The 20,029-nt window shown below is 48.2% G+C and overlaps 1 protein-coding gene across 1 annotated transcript; it reads left to right on the top strand.

Moving 5' to 3' along the window:
* The first annotated feature begins 1,557 nt into the window (after nt 1–1,557).
* On the top strand, nt 1,558–19,981 carry LOC122473614 (small cell adhesion glycoprotein). The gene is made up of 5 exons (XM_043564263.1): nt 1,558–1,566; nt 2,392–2,783; nt 3,500–3,558; nt 18,423–18,503; nt 19,216–19,981. Exons 1-5 carry the CDS (start codon nt 1,558–1,560, stop codon nt 19,392–19,394), a joined length of 720 nt encoding a protein of 239 aa, XP_043420198.1. The 3' UTR covers nt 19,395–19,981.
* Nucleotides 19,982–20,029: the final 48 nt, after the last annotated feature.

Below are 20,029 nucleotides of genomic sequence, written 5' to 3'. Positions count from 1 at the left end.
TAGCTGTCCAAGGCTTTCCATGACCTGCTTGGAATTGCCCCTTCCACATTCATCTGGCAAAATCCAATTCATGCCTTTTCTCCGCAAGGCTTTCCTGCCTAGGAAAGGGGTGTGCCAGAGAGGACTTCCAGGGACTTATAGTCTTAAGGGGGGGGGGGGGGGTGGTGGGGGGAAGCACCCAAAGTGGTACCACAGAGGCACTACTGACGTGCAGATATTTACTAGATTGTGAGATGGACACTTCATCTGCACATGGTCCTACAGGAGGTTCCAGGAAGACAGGGGAAAGGGCCAGTATGCTGGGCATTAACGAAGAATTTTGCTTATTTAGGCAAGATAGTCCCGACGAGGAACCAAACCGTTTACCCTGATTTACAAAACGGTAAAGTTGTCCAGGGGAAAGGCTAGTTTTGAGAAGACTGCCGTCCTGGCAGCAGCACAAGAAGGGGCTAGAAGCCAATACCTTGGGCAGAGATGAGTATCTCTTATTCCCTGCCCTGAGGCCCCTGAGGTCTGTTGACCAAAGAATGGCTGCTCCAGTTTCTGAAGTTTAGCATTTAATCCTTAGAGAACACTCACCACCAATGAGGCTCCATTCGTCATCTGTCTGTATGCATCTCCATATAAAATCAATTGCAAGAACATCACCCAGTCCCTGCCTTCCAGTAATGTGAAGGACAGTATTGACAGACTAGGTGAGATACCTAGAGAACACTGGAAACATGACACATCCAGGATATATAGGCTATACCGAAGAACACAATACACCAGATGCTTACGGTATTGCTGTTTTATGCTCGATTAGGTGCTGAGCATATGCATATTGGATCTCCTTCTTCTGCATGTTTATGCTTTGAAAATGAATGGTAGGTACGTGCCAACACGGATAAAATCACGTACCTGCAAACCTTTTGAGGTTACAGACCGCTAGTGGGGGAGGGGCAGAGAGGGGGACACAGAATCGGAGGCAGGCTCCAGGCTCTGAGCTGTCAGCACAGAGCTGGACATGGGGCTTGAACTCACGAGCCATAAGATCCTGACCTGAACCGAAGTCAGATTCTTAACCGACTGAGCCACCCAGGCACCGGCTAACTTATATACATCTTGCCTCCATGTTACTTTCTTTGTCTTTTCTTGGCTGGATTGGTAGTTTTCCCACACATGGGCTTTCTTTTGCCTCACTGATACCTACTGTGCCTTTAAAGATATATTTAAATAAAATGAATTTCATCAACTTACTCTTTTCCCTCTGTTTTTTACCAACCAAATAATATCTTTAGGAATGAAAGCAACCACCCTTATTTGTGTCTTTGCTTTTTTTCTCACACTATGCCTCTATTCTCTGAGACTTTCTCCGTCAGTCTTTGTTCCCCAAATGAACATGCACAAGATCGGTCCATCAGTGTATATAAATACTGATTTCCAAAACCAGAGAACTCCTCACTGGAATAAGGAAGCAAGGAAGTCTGTATCACTGGAATGGAAGGCAGAATAAACCACTTGAATTCTAAGTAGGAAGTCAATATAAAAATGGCTACCATTTATTGAGCACTTACTATGTGCCAGGTAATGTTCTAATGCTTTAGGTGTATTAACATTCCATCCTCCACCACCCCCAGTAACTCCAAGAAAGAGGTACTGCCCTAGATGGAGAAATGAAACCAAGGTCGCTTGTCCAAGATCACACAGCAGGGCGGATGGCGGAGCCTGTGTTTATACTATTACATCCTTAGTCATTGAGTTCATTAATATGAGAACATTTCCTGCCACAGAGAAGTGAGTCAAGATGGCTTAAGGGTGGCACTGATTAACAGGTTGAGATTCTTACCAGGTGCTAGAAGTGTGGCCGTGAAATGGCTTCATTTCAGGGATGAGAGAACAGATTTTAGAGATGTTAAGTAATTCGCCCAAAAGTCATACAGCTAACAAGCCGCGGCGCTGGGACCGTTTGAATCGAAAGTCCGTGACGCTCTTACCCTCTACACTATACAGCCTCGGAAGAATGTCAGAGGAGGAAGATCCGGATGGGGCCCCGCTTCCCTCCCTCCCCCTCCGAGCCTCCCGGCTTCCCGGCCGCGGGAAGCTCCAAGCTTTCTGGACGCGGACCTGTTTACGTAAATGATACGCAAACGCAAGTAAACGTGATTTTCCGCATTTGCTGGGAGTTCAAATTCCGTCGATCGGGGGACAGCGGACAGATCTCAGTTATCCCAGTTCCGATCCCACGCCGTCTGGAGCCTCGGGACGAGGGGGGAAGCGGCTCCGGATGGAGAGGAAAGTGACAATCGGACGAGGAAAAGCAGCCTTTCCTCCCGGGGGAGCAGCGGCGGCCGGGCGGGCAGAGGGAACCTGCAGAGGGCGGTTTCTCTCCTCTTTTCCTGTCCCACCCAGTCGGCCGGCCCCCCCACCCCCACTCCCGGCCGGCCTCCGCAGCTAGCTCCGCGCCCCGGTCCGCGGCTTCCTCCCGCTCGCTGTCCCTCGGCGGCCCTCGGCGAATCTCCGCCGTTCCCGCCCCCCGGAGAGTTCAAAAGGACGCGCGGAGCGGCGCCGGGCCCTTTCCGCGGCAGCCCGTCCGACTGGGAAGGTGAGCACGCGGAGGAGGGCACCTGGGGAGGGCGGGAGGCCCGGCCGAACCCGGGGGCCGCGAGCACACGGCAGTCGCCTCGGCCGCGGGAGCGACGCCAGCCCAGAGCGGCCGGAGCCTCCCGTCGCGGCCGCTCGGAAACGCCCGCCCCGGACGGCCGGTCCCACGCGCCGCGGGCTGCCCCGGGAGCCGTGTGCCGGTAACGCTGGAGGGGCGGGGCCGAGGCCGAGTCGCCGGGTCCACGCCGCGCCAGCCCCGACGTCCGCGCGGGGCCAAGAGGGGCTCGGCGTTAGTGGCCGGCGGGCGGGGTGCGGCAGGGGGTGCGCGGACGGCGCAGCGTGACGGGGAAGGGACGACTGAGGGGAGCGGGCCAGGGCCCGACGGCGGCTGGTCGGGGACGGGCCCGAAGGCGACTGAGGCCCCTCACCTCCACGTTCTGGTGCCTGGCTCCCCGCCCCCAGGCCCCGGCCCTGCCCCCACGCGGGCCCGGGAGCCGGTGCGTCCTGCCCTCCCGGCCCTCTCCTGACCCCTAGTGGACGGCTGGGCGCAGCCGCCAGGCTCGCGAAGCGCAGAGCACCCGTTGCCTGTGGGCCGGTCGAAACTGGGTGCGCTGCTAATTTGCATACCTTCGCCTAACTTTCTCAGGCCGGGAGAGATCCCTTAGGTAAATGTGGTTGGTGGCCGAGTGAAAGGATCTCGGGGTGGCACGTTCAAAGGCAGCGTCCGCCAAGTACCAGAGATCTCGGCTCTGCTCTTGGTACCTCCAGCCCGAAGATGTGCTCGGGGAAACCCAAAGAGAAGGGTTTAGGACTAGCCCCCTGAGCGAAGGGACCCACGAAAACCTGGCCCCAAAGGCTCTCCAGCGCCAGGTAGGGGCCCATCCACCTCATGCCGTCTTTGTCCCTCTTCCCACAGATCTGCTCTCTCTCCACTTGCTGCGATGACTAGCCTGCTAACCACGCCTTCTCCAGGAGGTAGGTGAAGGCCTTTCCTAATACTAATGGGAGAGACATTCGTCTACCCCCAGCCCAGGCCTGGAATTCCCTGAGGCCTCAGCCCAGATCTCCGTGCTCACCTCCAAAGGGCCTGGAAGGCCCAGAGGGCAACCAGAGTGGTTACTTTGGTGCGGTTTGAATCTGAAATCATGGGGACCTGCGCTGGTCCCCGACACTGCCACTTAAAACTTTGTGACGTTGAGTGAGTGATCTACCCTCAAAGCTCCAGTTTTCTCATCTGTAAAATGGGGGAAATAGTGCCTATCTTGCGAGGTTATTATGAGATACCACATATAAAACACCTAGCAACAGTGTCTCATATCTAGTAAGCACTCAGTAACATTGGTAACAAACAAGTGCTTGTTAGAGACCCACATTTTCCTGGAAAGGAATTCTGTCTGTTTTTGTTTTGTTTTTTTAAATGTTTATTTATTTTTGAGAGAGGGAGCACGGGGGAGGAGCAGAGAGAGGGAGACAAGCAGGCTCTGCGCTGTCAGCCCAGAGTCCAGAGCCCAATGTGGGGCTTAAACTCCCAGATCGTGAGATCATGACCTGAGCCGAAGTCGGACACTTAACCAGCTGAGCCACCCAGGTGCCCCTGCCTGCTTTTTAATTCCACTCCTCTGATGCTACGCTCCAGGATCAAAACCCATTGTTTCTTGCAGGCAGGGATCCACCTCTCCTCACTCTGAGAACAGATTCCCGCCTTTTGTTCCGTAACCAAGCTGAGCCAGACAAACCATCAGATAGTCACTGATTGTGTTTTCGTTGTGTATTCATTTAGGGTCGGGGGGTGGGGGGGGGGGGAGGACAAAACCTTGGTTGGTCTATACACCTTTGTTTTCATATACACAGCCTCATTCGTCATTAGGACCGACATTATCTACTATACTGATGACATTATCTACTATACTGATGTGGCATGCGACAACCCCAGGGAAGTCTAAGACAGTGTTCTCTGTAACTGGTGATGCGCACTATTCACAATGTTCGTTGTCCAGTGAGAGATGAGGAAAGGGAGAAGTGGCTAGAAGTCCAGATTGGTCAGCAAGGGCTTCGTGAGTGGGGAATGGGATGGAGTGCTTACACTTAAAGAATCGATGAGGTTTGTACACAGCAAGAAGGGCACAGTGGGTGTTCCGGATCAGGTTCGTGCCTTGTGCAAAACCACCAAGACCGCACTTGTCCCGGACGGTGTTCTGGAGGAGAGGGCAGAGGACCGCGAGAATAAACCTCCCCGAGGGAAAAGAGGTGATGCTTGGGCAGCTAACTGAGGAATTAGGACCTGGGTAAATTCTTTTCTTTCCTTTTTTCAATTTGTGGTAAAATACAGATACTATAAATGTTACGATTTTAACCACGTTTTGGTAGCCCAGTGGTATTAAATACTGATTAACATTCACACTGTTGTGCAATCATCGTGACGGCCCATCTCCAGAACTTTGTCATCTTCCCACACTGAAACTGTGTATTGATTAAGCAATAACCCCCCACTGCCCCGCCCTCCAGCGCCTAATGACCAGCAATATACTTTCTATCTGTAGAAATTTGACGAGGTACCTCATGTAAGTGGAATCATACAATATTTGTCCTTTTCTGTCTGGCTCTCTTAACATGTCTAGGGTTCATCCATGCTGCACCATGTGTCAGAATTTCTCTCCTTTTAAGGCTGAATAATAGCACACATACATCATTATGCATATATATATGATACATCATTTTGTGTATCCATTCACCCATCAATAGATTGCTTTCACCTTTTGGCTACTGTGAATAAGGCTGCTGTGAATATGAATGACTTCTCGAGTACCTGCTTTCAGTTCTTTTGGGTACATTCCCAGTAGTGAACTTGCTGGATCCTGTGGTGATTCTGTTTAATTTTTTGAGGAGCGGCCATACTGTTTACCATCGACGCACAAAGGTTCCAATTTCTCTGCATCCTTAACAGCACTCTTCTTTTTTTTTTTTTTTTTTTTTTGCATATCTCCTTTGCAGATATGTCGATTCAAGTCCTTGGCCGTTTTTTAATTGGCTGGTTTTGTGATTGTCGTTGAGTTTTATATTTGTATTCTTGAGCCAACGAGCGACATGAATGAAGTGGTATTCTGGGATGTATCATTCAGCCCCCCATTCATGGGGTTCAAGCAAACAAAAGTTCCTTGACAGGGACAGGGAAATCACAGACAGGGGGAGGGCTTGTACTTTGAAGGATGGGATAATTGAGAGTCTTGCTTGTGGCTTCCCCGCCTCCCCACCTATGCCGCCTCACATCCCTTTTCCCTAATCTATAAAGATGTCCTAAAGGAGATCCTTTGGGAGTGTTGAAAGTGAGGACACGTTATGGCTTTCAGAGGCCCTTGGTACTTTTGCCTTTGTGAGCCCATTCCTCCATTAAAAAATATATTTACATTTACATAAAATTGTAGTTTTTAAGCTTGCATAGTGGCTGTATCACAGCCAACGCTATGATATTGAAGGTGTGACTATTGCTAATTGAAAAATTGTTTTACAACCGTGTTGGTATAAAGAAGAACATAATATTGATATAATTAAACCATTATTTTTATATTTATAATTAATAATTGATTGATATAACAATATGACAGTTTCCTTGACCTAACATTCCATTTCTTTCTTCTGATTTTAAAAGAAATTTAAATCGCTACAATTAAAATCCTCAGAAAACACTTTGATGGGCCCCTAAAGTCCTGTAGACCCTAGGCATTGTGCCTGCTGTGCCCAGCACACAGGCCGCCCTATTGAAAGCAGGGTGGAGTGGAAACTGGCATTGTGGGCTGTGTCTCCCCCTGCCCCTCGCCAGGTTAAGCCCATCTCTTTTGCCACCTAATTACACAGCCACATCCTAGGTTGTCTTCACTCTGAATCAGACCCCCCCACCTTTTTCATCTTGCTTATTCCTACTCACAGCCCTGTGAACAGGTTTTATTCTCATTTTGGAGAAGCAAAAACTGACGTTCGGGGCAATGAAGAAATGTACAGAGATTAAATTCTCCCAAGGTCATGTGCCTAATAAAGGCCGAGGCAGGATTTTGTGCCAGGTCTGGTTTACTCCAGAGCCTGTGTTTTTTCTGCCATCGTACATCGCTCTCAGAGTCTCACTCCACCCCGTTGGCCCAGGCACATGAAAGAGAAGGAAGGAGAAAGGGAGCAGACTTCCAGGGCGGGTGCCCATAGAAAGGAGAACTGGGGGAGCCGCCCTTTGTTGGGCAAGCTTAGAGCAAATAAGTAGGTTGGCAGACTGAAGTGGCAAAGGATCTGATGCCTCCGTGATAAGAGATTTAGCCTGGAAACAGGGGTCACAAGGAAACCGACAGGTATCTGGGTTAACAAGAACCAAAAAAGGGTAAATAGGCAAAATAGATCTTGAAGTTCATTTGCTGTTGGTTAGGATTTGGGTGGAGCCTCAAATCTTACTGTGGTCCCCGTACCCTAAGCCTCCCACCTAAACGAAAAATGGTGTTACATGTCTGAGAAGGGAAGGAAGAGAGTAACATCATTATTCCTTTATTTGGACAGGGAGACAGGAGAGAAGCAGGGTAGGAACAGGAGATGATGGTGGGAAAGCTATAAGCCATTTACCCCCTTTTTTTGCCAGGCTTCCTGAACTTAAGTTTACTTGGTTGTTGTTTCCTGTTTCTTTTGTTTTAATTTTTTTTTAAATGTTTATTCATTTTTGAGACAGAGAGAGACAGAGTGCAAGCAGGGGTGGGGCAGAGAGAGAGGAAGACACAGAATCCGAAGCAGGCTCCAGGCTCCGAGCTGTCAGCCCAGAGCCCGATGCGGGGCTCGAACCCACAAACCTTGAGATCATGACCTGAGCCAAAGTCAGACGCTTAACCGCCTGAGCCACCCAGGTGCCCCTGTTGTTTATTTTTTCATTAAAAAGCTATTACATGCAAGACGCCTGGGTGGCTCAGGCGGTTAAGCGTCCACCTCTTGGTTTCAACTCAGGTCGTGATCTCATGGTTCGTGGGATGGAGCCCCACGTCCCGGCAACAGCACAGAGTCGGCTTGGGATTCTCTCTCTCCCTCTGCCTCTCTGCCCCTCCCCTGCTGGTGCTCGCTCTGTCTGTCTGTCTGTCTCTCTCTCTCTCTCTCTCTCCAAATAAATAAATAAACAATTTTAAAAATTATTTTTTTTTTTAATTTTTTTTTTCAACGTTTATTTATTTTTGGGACAGAGAGAGACAGAGCATGAACGGGGAGGGGCAGAGAGAGAGGGAGACACAGAATCGGAAACAGGCTCCAGGCTCTGAGCCACCAGCCCAGAGCCCGACGCGGGGCTCGAACTCACGGACTGCGAGATCGTGACCTGGCTGAAGTCGGACGCTTAACCAACTGCGCCACGCAGGCGCCCCAAAAATTATTTTTTTTAAAAAAGCTGTGACATGCCACTTAAGGAGTAGCCTTCTAGACCTTTTCTGTGTATACGCAGACATATGTATATGTGCGTGTGTGTGTGTACGTTTATAGCTTCATTTTAATTTACTTTTTTTCAAACACGTAATCATATTACACGTTACTGCCCTAGCAATTTGCTTCTTTCATCTAACCATATATCCTGTGTCAGTAATAGCAGATCTAACCACATTCCTTTTAACAACTGTATAGTGTTTCCAGAATGAATGGCCTGTAATTTATTTAATCATCCCCCTGCTGATAGACATTCAGATACGTGTCAACTCTTGCGAACAGTGCTATAGTGAACACCCTTTCCGTTCTGCAGTAAAACTCCGGGAACCAAACCCAGTGGACATGTAAACAAAATGGTTAGCTGGGAGCAGAGCGGAGATGTTTCCAGAACCTGGAGAGCTGGTACTGTGCGGTGGAAAGAACCTTGAAATAAGGAGATAGATCTGAAGCCCAACTCAGCCAACTGCCGAGTAACTCTGGGCTGCTTGATGCAGTTTGCTGAGCTCGTACATAATGATAACACCAACCCTGCTTACATCACCACCGTGGGGTGGAGAGAAAATAATGTACGTTTTATAAAGTATAAATTGCAAATATAGACTACAGTTTTGTTTTTTTTTTAATTTTATGTAGGCTCCATGCCCCACATGGGGCTTAAACTCACAACCCTGAGGTTAAGGGGCACCTGGGTGGCTCAGTCGGTTAAGCTTCTGACTCTTGGACTTGGGCTCAGGTCATGATCGCGAGGTTTGTGAGTCTGAGCCCCACATCGTCTTTGGGCTCTGCAGTGATAGGCCGGAGCCTGCTTGGAATTCTCTCTCCCTCTCTGTCTGCTCCTCCCCCGCTTGCTCCCTGTCTCTCTCAAAACCCTGAGATTAAGAGTCACAGGCTTGGGGCGCCTGGGTGGCTCAGTCGGTTAAGCGGCCGACTTCGGCTCAGGTCATGATCTCGCACTCTGTGAGTTCGAGCCCCGCGTCGGGCTCTGTGCTGACAGCTCAGAGCCTGGAGCCTGTTTCGGATTCTGTGTCTCCCTCTCTCTGACCCTCCCCTGTTCATGCTCTGTCTCTCCCTGTCTCAAAAATAAATAAAAAACGTTTAAAAAAATTTTTTTTTAAATTTAAATTTAAAAAAAAAAAAAAAAGAGTCACAGGCTCTACCAACTGAGCCAGCCAGGCACCCCCATAGGTTACAGTTGTGACACTTGAAGCCTGAAGACCCTAGCTCATTAGCACCTAGGATACCCCGTGACCTTTAGTGGAGTGGAGTTCAAAATTTGACTTTAAAAAAAGTAAACATTTTATTTTGGAGGAATTTAGATTTGTAGAAAAGGCGCAAAAATAATACAGAGAGTTCCCATGTACTCTTCAGCCGGTTTTCCTAATGTCAGTATCTTACACGACCATGGCACATTGCGAAAACCAACACATTAACATCGGTATAATCCTGATAACTAAATTAGAGACTTCACTGAGATTTCACCAGTTCAGAAATTTGATTTCGAAGAATATTCTAAAGGAACACTTTCACTTTATAAAAATTCCAAAATTGGGGCGCCTGGGTGGGTGGCTCAGTCAGTTAAGTGTCCCAACTTCGGCTCAGGTCATGATCTCAAGGTTTGTGAGTTCGAGCCCCACATCGGGCTCTGTGCTGACAGCTCAGAGCCTGGAGCCTGCTTTGGATTCTGTGTCTCCCTCTCTCCCGGCCCCTCCCCTGCTTGTGCTCTGTCTCTTTCAAAAATAAATAAACATTAAAAAAATTTTTTTTTTTTAAATTCCAAAATTAAGGCTGAGAAAGTTCCTGCGGGTCAGCTAGTTCACCCACCCATTCTGTGCTAAAATTCTCTCTCCAGTACCCCATGAAGCATGTGACCCGTTTTGCTCTTTCTGCCCGGAGGGGAGACCTCTCTCTCCCATTAGTTTCCGCCAGTGGTCCTCTTGCACAGGCCATCCATCGGCATATTTGAAGATACCATTCAAATTCTGGGCTCTCCCTAAGTGTCCTGTCTGGACTTTGTCTTACAGGCTTCCCTTATCTGATACAGTTTCCAAGCCTTTCATTATTTTGGCTGCTCACCACATAATTGTCACACCCTGATGCAGCTCTGCAGTCTAAGAGTGGCACAAAGTAGGTCCACATTGTTACCTCCATTATTAGAGACCATGTTTATATTAACGGGGGCCTAAGATGACAGCAAGTTAAAAAAAGTTTTATTTATTTATTTTTTTTATTTTTGAGAGAGAAAAAAAATACATGAACAGGGAAGGGGAAGAGAGACAGAGGGGGACAGAGGATCCAAAGTAGGCTCTTGCTGACAGCAGAGAGAGAGCCCAGTGCGGGGCTCGAACTCATGAACTGTGAGATCATGACCTGGGCTGAAGCCGGATGCTTAACCAACTGAGCCACCCAGGCGCCCCTAACTTTTTTTAAGATTGTAGAACAGGTGACCTTTGAACAACATGGGGATTACGGACACCAACCTCCACACAGTCAAAAATCCATGTATAACTTTTGACTCCCCCCCACAAACTTAATTACTAATAGCCTACCGTTGACCAAAAGCCTTACCAATAACAGTCCATTGTATATACATATAACATATGTATATACGTGTGTATATATATATATATATGTATATATGCACACACACACACACACACAGAACATATATTCTGTATGTTATGCATACTATACACTGTATTCTTACAGTAAAGTAAGCTAGACAAAAGAAAACGTTATTAGGAAAATCATGAAGAAGAGAAAATACATTTACAGTACTATATTGTATTTTGGGGGGGAGTCCTCCTGAGAAGTAGATCCACGCAATTGAAACCTGTGTTGTTCAAGGGTCAACTGTAGTTATCACCGTAAGAGACTGAGAAGATAAAGGAAAGCATGTAGAAGAAATGACAAATCATCGAAAATTCCACCACCTAGCTATCACTCTTGTTGCCATTTTGGGGTATATCCTTCTAGTGCCAGTTGCTTTCCACTGATCTCACTGCAAGTCTTTATATATGCTACTGCTAAGCCATGGCGCCCCCCTTCTTTCTTCGTGAGTAGTTGGTTTGCTGAACCTAAGACCGAGGACTCTTGTCGAATTCTCATCTTGTTCAATTTGGCCCATTTCTGCAGTCAGTTGAAATCTCTCTGTTCATCAGTTTACTGGTTGCCCCTCTTCTTGGAGACTTGCACAAATTTGTGGAACCTTCCCTGGGCCTGCCGGAGTCTGCCTTTACCCAAAGGGCACTGAGCCCTTCCACACTGAGCTCGTGTGGAAGGCACCAGTAACGCGGATCACCAAAAAAAGATCCTAAAGATCTTGCAAAGGATTTACCGTGCAGTGTCTTACAAGGCAAGCAAAAAAGGCAGAGTTACTATCAGAAGGGAAAAATGATATTGAACTTTCTTATACCTATCTCACGACACAAGATCTTTATTTTGAATTACAGAGGGACCTTAAATTTAGAACCGGCGTGGTTTGACATAATAGTATCAATTCAGAAAGAACCGAGGTCAGATCCCAGCGGAAGGCCCTGTGGTTACGCGTGAATCACTTCGTTCCTCGATGGCCAATCACTTCTCCACTTAGGCCTTAGAGCCAGCCTGTACTGCTCCGCAGGACGTTAGAAACAGTCTTACCCACGCTCTGTGATAAGAGGCTATTTACTCCTACCGCACCTTTCAACTCTCCTTAAACTCCAGTCCCCATCCTCACTCTCAGTCGATGACCTTGCGTTCTATTTTCTTGAGCAAATTAAACTTCTCAGAAAGAACTGCCAGAGGCTCCCACCGCCCCCGCGCACCTGCCGCCTGCCCCCGTGCCCCTGTGCGTGTCAGTGACGCCAGATCTCTGCTCCTCCTGCAGCCAGCCAGTCTCTCTGTGCACTGGGTCCCGTCCCCGTCAAGGACGTGGTTGGAGCCACTCTCCTCCCTCACGTATCACCAGCTGTTCCCTCTCTGAGTTATTCCTATCCATAAATAAACATGCTGTCATTTCTCCCATCCTTAAAAAAATAAACAAAAACCCTGAACTCCCATCCCCCTCCCACTACAGCCCCATTGCTCTGCTCATATTTACAGGAAAAAGTTTATCTATATTCTGCTCCCAGTTCCTCCTCTTCCTTTTTTTTTTTTTTTTTTTTTTCCTTGAATCCACTGTAAACCAGGGCCTTTGACGCCGGATTTCACCACAGCTTGTGTTGTCCGGGTCATGACAACATGTGAGCCCTGCGTGGTCAAACCCAGTAATGCTAGTACCTGATCTGTTTGGCTGCTACTCCTCAGTCTCCTTTGCTCTTTCCTTTGTGGGCTCAGCCCTTGGGCCTGCATATTGGTACTTGTTCCCTTGGTGATCTCACACACTCTCATGGGCTTCAATATGCTGACTTTTTAAACCTCCAGTCCAGACCTCTTCCCAAAATTCCAGTCTTAACATCTGCACTTGGATGTCTAATAAGCAGTCGTGTCCAGAATTGAATTCTGATCTTCCCTTCCACATCTGTTCCTCCTGCAGGCTTCCCATCTCGGGTGACACCATGCCCTCCCTCCCTCCAGTTACTCAGTCCCAAAACCTTGCCGTCACCCTTGCCAGAATCCCACCACTTTCTCACTGGGCTGCCGCTAGACCCAGTCAGTGCTTTCAAGCCAGTAGAAAAAGTCACCCCTTTTGGGTGGATGCAGCTGTGGCCTTGGGGAGGGTACAACAACCTGCTTCCACCCCTGTCCTATCTTCCCACAGCCCCTTGTCCACACGGCAGTCAAAGGGATCCTTTAAAATCAGTTTCTGTTTGGGGGCACCTGCAGGGTCGGGATTCAGTTGGTTAAGGGTCCGGCTCTTGATCTCAGCTCAAGCCTTGATCTCAGGGTTGTGGGTTCAAGCCCCACATTGGGGCTCTAAAAAAAAAAAAAATCAGCTTCTGTTTCAGTTACCCATTGCTGCATCACAAACCTCAACAACCAGTGGCTTACAAGAAGAACAATTTTATTATTTCTTACAATTCTGTGGGACTGCTGGCATACTTCTGCTGGTTTCGTCTGTGCCCATTCCCGCAGCTTCCGTGGGCTGGAAGGTCTGCCAGGCTGGAAGGTCCAAAACGGGCTCCCTCACACATCTAGCAGCTGCTGCTAGCTGTCAGCTGAGCGTGGGGTGCCTCAGTTTCCCCACGTGGAGCCTCTCATCCTCCTGTGGGCTACATCGGGCTTCTTTACAACATGGTGGTCTCATCGTTTCAAAAGTGTGGTCTTTGGGGACGCCTGGCTGGCTCGGTTGGTTAAGCGACAGACTTTGGCTCAGGTCCTGTAATCGTGTTCATGAGCTCAGTTCATGTCATGAACTCGAGCCCCCGGGAGTCAGGCTCTCTGTTGTCAGTGCAGAACCCGCTTCAGATCCACTGTCTCCCCCTCTCTCTCTGCCCCTCCCCTTGAGCGCTCTCTCTCAAAGACGAATAAACATTAAAAAAGAAGAAGGAGGGGCGCCTGGGTGGCGCAGTCGGTTGAGCGTCCGACTTCAGCCAGGTCACGATCTCGCAGTCCGGGAGTTCGAGCCCCGCGTCGGGCTCTGGGCTGATGGCTCAGAGCCTGGAGCCTGTTTCCGATTCTGTGTCTCCCTCTCTCTCTGCCCCTCCCCCGTTCATGCTCTGTCTCTCTCTGTCCCAAAAATAAATAAACATTGAAAAAAAAAAAAAAAAAAAAAAAAAAAAAAAAGAAGAAGGAGAAGGAAAAGGAAAGAAGAAGAAGGAGAAGTGTGGTCTTAGGAATTTCAGCCCCACCCCACCCCCCTGCCGTCCCCAGACCCACCAAATCAGAATCTGCATTTTAACAAGATCCTCAGGAGATTCTTATGCACCACAGAGGCTGAAAAGCACTGCTTTGAGATATAAATCCAGTCCCTGCTCAAAAACCTCTAAAACGTTCTCATTTCCGTCACTGAAAAAGCCAAAATATACAGCCCCTTTAATTCCATCTCCTCTTGCTGGCACCCTCCCCTCCACCATGACCTCCATGCCATGCCTTAACGCATGCCAAGCGTTCTACAGCCCCAGTGCTTTCCAATATTGTGGATACCCTCACCTCACACTTGCTGTTCCCTCTGCCCAGATCTCTGCCTGGCTGCCTTCCTCGCCTTCCATAGGTCTTTACTCCAGTCACTTCATCAGGAAGACTCTCCATCTACCCCTATCCACATGGCAAGCCCCAACCCCCTTCCTGCTCTTTTTTTCTACATAGCACCAATCATCATCTAATACAGTATATCTTTAACTTAGTTTATTGTCCATCTTTCCCTTCTCAGAATGTAAACTGTATAAAGAAAAGGGTTTTTTTTAACTATCGTAAAATTATACATAACATTTACAATATTGTGTATATTAAGTATATTCACATTGTTGTGCAACCATCACCACCATCCATCTCCAGAAATTTCTCGTCTTCCCAGACTGACACTCTTGTACCCACTAAACAACAACTCCCCATCCCTCTTCTGCCCAGCTCCTGACAACCACCATTCTACTTCCCGTCCCTATGAACTTGACTGTTCTAGGTACCTCCTATAAGTGGAATCCATTTTGTAACACGTGTCAGAATTTCCTGTGTCCCATTATTCCGCCCTAAAACGAAGGAAATTCCGACACGTGCAACAAAATGGATGAGCCTTTGTTCCTGAGAGGTGTGCTTCCTCCTTTTCGAAGTAGATTCCCAAGAGCCTTCACTTCCAAAAGAGACCATTTGCATCAGAAGTAAAAATCTGATGTTGGGTCTGCCTTCTTCATTAATCCATTGTCTTCATAGAGAGGTAAATTTCTTTGTACCTCCTTCATTCGTACTTCCTGCCTCACCAGATGGCTTTGCGTAAATGGAAACCGACCAAGAACGGCATCCAAGGAAGGCACTTCTGCTGAATCTTCTGTCTGTGAAGGTCTATTGCTGAAATGTACCCTTTAGTTGTAGCCAGCTTGCCTCTGATCACATCCAGCATTAAAGTCAAGGAGGTTGCATATGAAGCAACGTGGCTCCCACATCACGCTGACTTCACTCCCCGCTTACTGGTTGCCCTTAAGGATGCACTCTTTGTGGCACCACAGTGTGTCGTTGATTGTGGCCAGCTGGTTCTTCCTCCGCCTTTATCCGTATCTTCTAAACCCTTGAACTTGCTGGAAAGTTTCTTGTGCTGCCTCATGGTTACCTTTCATGATCTCCTCCTCTCCTTCACTATTGGAAAAAAGAGGAAAGAAGGGTAGTAGGAAGTGTTAGTGTAAATACCTTGCTCGGGCTTTGGAGCGGGTAGTCCTGGATTCAGAGCTTGGCTCCATGCACTGTTCCTTCATGTGTGACGTGACTCATGTCACTTAACTCCCCCAGGGCCTCCGGGTCCACATTAGCAAATAAAAACACCTACTTGGAAGTGATTGATGTTGTAAGGATTAATAAGCATGTATATAAAGCACCCAGCACAAAGCAGGGACTTAGGAAATAGCAGCTGTCATAATCGGGATCGTTTGCAGAATTTCCCAAATAGGAATCATCTTCCGCCCCAGACTCTTTCCAGGAAGTCATATGTATCTGTCCACTGAACCCTCACTGAGATTGAGCTCCATGGTCCGGTCCCTGGTTGACCTCATCACTGTCACCTTTCCCAGCATCTATGACTCTGCCTCAGGTACCCAGTAGGTGCAAAGTAAATTGCTGTTGGTGGATTGAACGGAATCCTCTTAATTTTTATACTTCAGATTCTGTACATAAACTGTTCTTCTCAGGGCTTTTTGTATGTCTTATGTTTTCTCATGTTTAGGAAAGGCAAAACTGGGATGCTTGAGTGGCTCAGTCAGTTAAGGGTCCAACTCGATCTCAGCTCAGGCCTTGATCTCAGGGTCATGGGTTCAAGCCCCACATTGGGCTCCACGCTGGGCGTGAAGCCTACTTACAAGAAAGAGAGAAAGAGAGAGAGAAGAGGAAGGAAGGAAGGAAGGAAGGAAGGAAGGAAGGAAGGAAGGAAGGAGAAAGAAAGAAAAAAGAAAGAAAGAAAGAAAGAAAGAAAGAAAGAAAGAAAGAAAGAAAGAAAGAAAGAAAAAGTCAAAACTAAGAGCATCTGTACAGAATTCTAGAAGGTGGAGTGCAAAGGAGTGCAGCCAGCCCTGGGAGGTTTGGGGCGGGGGGGGGGGGGGGGAGTGTACGTGTTAAGAGGCAACAGTCAGAGTCTGACCAGGAGGTTAAGTTCAGGGCATCTATCAGAAATGACATCCCATCACTTTTGCTGTATTCTGTTTGTTAGAAGTCGCTCGGTCCAGCCCATGCACAGGGAGAGGGGCTTACACAAAGGTGTAAATACCAGGTGGCAAGGATCGTCTGGAGCCATCTCGCCAGCTGCCCACCATGCTCCCATTTTGGAAATCAAGAAACTGAAGCTCAGAGAGATTTAGTAACTTCCTTAAGGGTCACCTAGTAATTTGTCGGTGCAGGGTTCCAACCGAGAGCAGCTTTTAATCACTGAGCACATAAACAAAGTCACCTTAAATAATATATTGAGTAGTAAGCACTCTGTGACGCTTCCGAGCTCTTTCAGGCTTCACCCTCACCCTGCAAAGTTGGTTAATGTCACCCCCATCAGCAACACTAGAGCACTTGAGTGAATGGGAGGGATGTAACCATTTGCCCAAGGCCATGGAGTGGCTGAGCTATCCATTCCTAAAGAAAGAGTGGAGAAGAGTGGAGAAGGGTTTGGCCTGGCGTGGGGAGGGCGGGTGCTGTAGGCAGCTCACCTCTGCTTTGTTGCAAGACCAGGTTCATTAGGCTTCTTCTTGGCCTGTGTAAAAAAAAGACCCCTCACCACCATTGGCCCCTTTCGACACTGCTCCCAGGCTCTCAGGCCCACCACTGGTGACTTCATTTCACTTGCCCTGAATGGAAACCTGCAGGTGTCAGGCATTAGACAGGAGTCACGCTCTTGCCCTGTGGTCCAGCCGCACCGGCTCTTGTCTCAGAGCTTTGACCCGGGCTCTTTTCTCTGCCTAGAATGTGCCCCACCTCTTGTCCCTCTTCCCCTGTAAACACCTACCCCTGCTTCGGCTCCCACCTCAAATCTTACTTCCTGTGGAGGCCGCACCTGCTGGAAGACTAGATCAAGCCCAAGTCACATGCTTTCCCGAGTGCCCGGCGATTTCCTTTGTTTCATGTATCGCGGTCATTAACTGTGAACCGTGGCATGGTGGAGGTAGGCTCCAGGAAGGGACACCATTTTGCTCACCATTACATCTCCAGTGTGCCTGGCACAGTGCCTGGCAAAGGGTAGGCAGTTAATGAGTGCTGCTATTATTTATTGAATGAATATTGAATAATGCCCCCTGTTTTCCCCGGGATACCTCTGTCCTGCAGTTAACTGAACCTGGTGCCTCTTCAAATCCCTACATGAAAATGCTAACTGGGGCGAGAACTAAACGGGCTCCGTCTCCCTGACTGCCCGCATAAACACTTAAAAGGGACTTCTGGAGACCTGTAGTTCTGAGTGTTCCCACCCTAGGTAATGACCTTAGTGGCGGGACTTTCAGGCTCTAAAGGACGGATAGAACAATAGCAGGAGGAGGTAGGAGATGTATTTTAGGGTAGGAGAGGCCTTGTTTCGGAACCTTTTAAATTACAGGGCCTACTAATAAACGTTGAAAAAAAAAATTAAATTACAGGGCCTACTCTGGAAGTGTAGGAAAGGGTTTTAATAAGAGAGGAGCATTCGTTTCATTATTTTAAAATAATGTTTACAAAGAGTTTGTAAGACCATGTATTAACACTCATTTATTTTTGAGAGAGACAGACAGACAGAGCACAAGTGTGGGAGGGGCAGAGAGTGAGGGAGACACAGAATCCGAAGCAGGCTCCAGGCTCCGAGCTGTCAGCACAGAGCCCGATGCGGGGCTCGAACTCACGAACTGTGAGATCATGACCTGAGCCAAAGTTGAACCCTTAACTAAGCCACCCACGTGCCCTACAATAGCTTACCTTTATTGAGTTACTTACTACCTGTCACAACAAGCCTATAAAGTAGATACTTTTATCTCCATTTTGCAGGTGAGGAAGCTGACACATGCGGGGGGCGGGGGGGGGGGGGAGGTAGGTAATTTTCTGAAGGTAACAGCCAGTAAAGGACAGAGCTCAGATTCGAACCTCATCATTTAGGCTCTAGAGCCCATACTCTTAACCACTATATTAGGCAGAGAGAAACCCATCAACTTGTTCATGGTCTTTGGATAGTAGTTTATTTTCTCTTCTATTCTCCAGGTTTTTCTATACGGATTTACTACAGGAGCTGAATGATAACTTCTTTATTAGGGAAGAGGTGGGGTGGTAAAATTTGAAGGACGGATGTATGTTTTAGGACAGAAGAATTCACCCCATTTCCCTTTTCACTTTTCTAAATTTTCCAGAAGAGCCGATGACCACCCCAATCCTGCAGGCCACTGAAGCCCTGTCCCCCAAAGCCGAGGCCAGCACAGCACTCATAGCAGGTAACAAACGCCCTGAGCCAAATCCGAGAGACCTCTTGAATTCCACGGCTATCTCACTCCACAGATGGGGAACCCAGTGGCTGAACTAGGATTTTCCCTATGCAGGAAAGCACCACAGATTGGAGACCAAATCCAGTAATGGGCTCGTTTGGGCACATAGGTTATCTTACACACGCACACACGCAAGGCTGTAAAAGACTCTTAGAGGCTTTGTGCCAGAGACACTGCCGGTAAATGTGGGAAGCGGCCATAAGCGCGTACGGGCGCTACACTCCACTATGCGGGGAGAGATGAGGATGTGTGTGGTTTGTCAAGTGGGTGAGGAAGAGGATGGGAGGGATCAGAGAAATCCCTGCAGGAGGCTGTGGGTTTTAAAATGCCTTCCTCTTGGGATAAGGTATTTCCTGTTTCCCTCCTTCCTGTTTCTATCCTAATCATCAGGAACCGGTTGAGAGGGAGTTGTTTTGTCAGAAATCAAAAGCCTCGTGTCCTTAGCTTAAGTACCAAGGTACTCCGGGGGTCATGCACCGTGGAAGTTGGACTTGGGGAATATGGATTTGCAAGTGGCCACCGGTTAATTAGAACCCTGGTTCTTAGAAATAGTGAGGGTGCTTATAAATAGTGAGGGAATCGCCGAATTCAGGGGGCCCCATGAATTGCTAAGACATCCTCAGTCCTGAAACATGTCTGCATTTTCCCTCTCCTTTCCAAGTTGTTATCACCGTGGTCTTCCTCACCCTGCTGTCGGTCGTGATCTTGATCTTCTTTTACCTGTACAAGAACAAAGGCAGCTACGTCACCTACGAACCTGCAGAAGGCGAGCCCAGCGCCATCCTCCAAATGGAGAGTGACTCAGCCAAGGGCAGGGAGAAGGAGGAATATTTCATCTAATGACTCCCGGGCCCCAAGGAGCTTATCCAGGCTCCGGTGTTAACACACTATTTAATTTATTAGGCGCAAGTTTTATCTGAAACCAGTGAGAAGCACTGATCGATATAGGCAAACCTGAGCTCTTTCTAGGACACAGGCCCAAATGAATGCCAGCGTCACTGACACCAGGGACACAGAGGAAACTGCTCATGCTGTCGTTAGCCAGGCCTTTCTAATATAGCGGGTTTCTGTGGCTGCCCAAGAAGGTGGTGCTGTACCAGACAACATGAGTATGTGCCCAATCATCTTCAGTGTTTTCAAGGTCGAAGGGAAGGACAGTTAAGAGTCGCTGGCTGCTCCCCTATCCCTTACCTGGTCAACTAGTTGACAGCCTGAGCAGAGATAGTGTCTAGTCATACTAGTTCTTGCCAGGTGCTGGATACCACAGTAAAAGGCCAGACCAGGAGGGACAGACTATGGAGACCTCACCTCCTGATGAATGTGCTCCATCCCCTGAGCCTTCTTCCTTTCCATATTCCCCAACAACCTTACACTGATGCTACTGTTTTTTTCACAATTAAAAATGTTTATTGATAATAGAAATCCGATTCTCGTGTGCAAGAAATAACTACCTTTATATTTTGACTTATCCAGAC

The sequence above is a fragment of the Prionailurus bengalensis genome, chromosome B4, assembly GCF_016509475.1.
Source record: "Prionailurus bengalensis isolate Pbe53 chromosome B4, Fcat_Pben_1.1_paternal_pri, whole genome shotgun sequence".
Taxonomy (NCBI): Eukaryota; Metazoa; Chordata; class Mammalia; order Carnivora; family Felidae; genus Prionailurus; species Prionailurus bengalensis.
This window is presented reverse-complemented; position numbering and strand designations above follow the sequence as displayed.

What these genes read in the sequence shown, in the direction of transcription:
- LOC122473614 (XM_043564263.1), top strand. An exon ending in GCCCCGGGAGCCGTGTGCCG is followed by an intron (nt 2,784 to 3,499) that starts GTAACGCTGGAG and finishes CTCTTCCCACAG; the next exon opens with ATCTGCTCTCTCTCCACTTG. An exon ending in AACCACGCCTTCTCCAGGAG is followed by an intron (nt 3,559 to 18,422) that starts GTAGGTGAAGGC and finishes TAAATTTTCCAG; the next exon opens with AAGAGCCGATGACCACCCCA.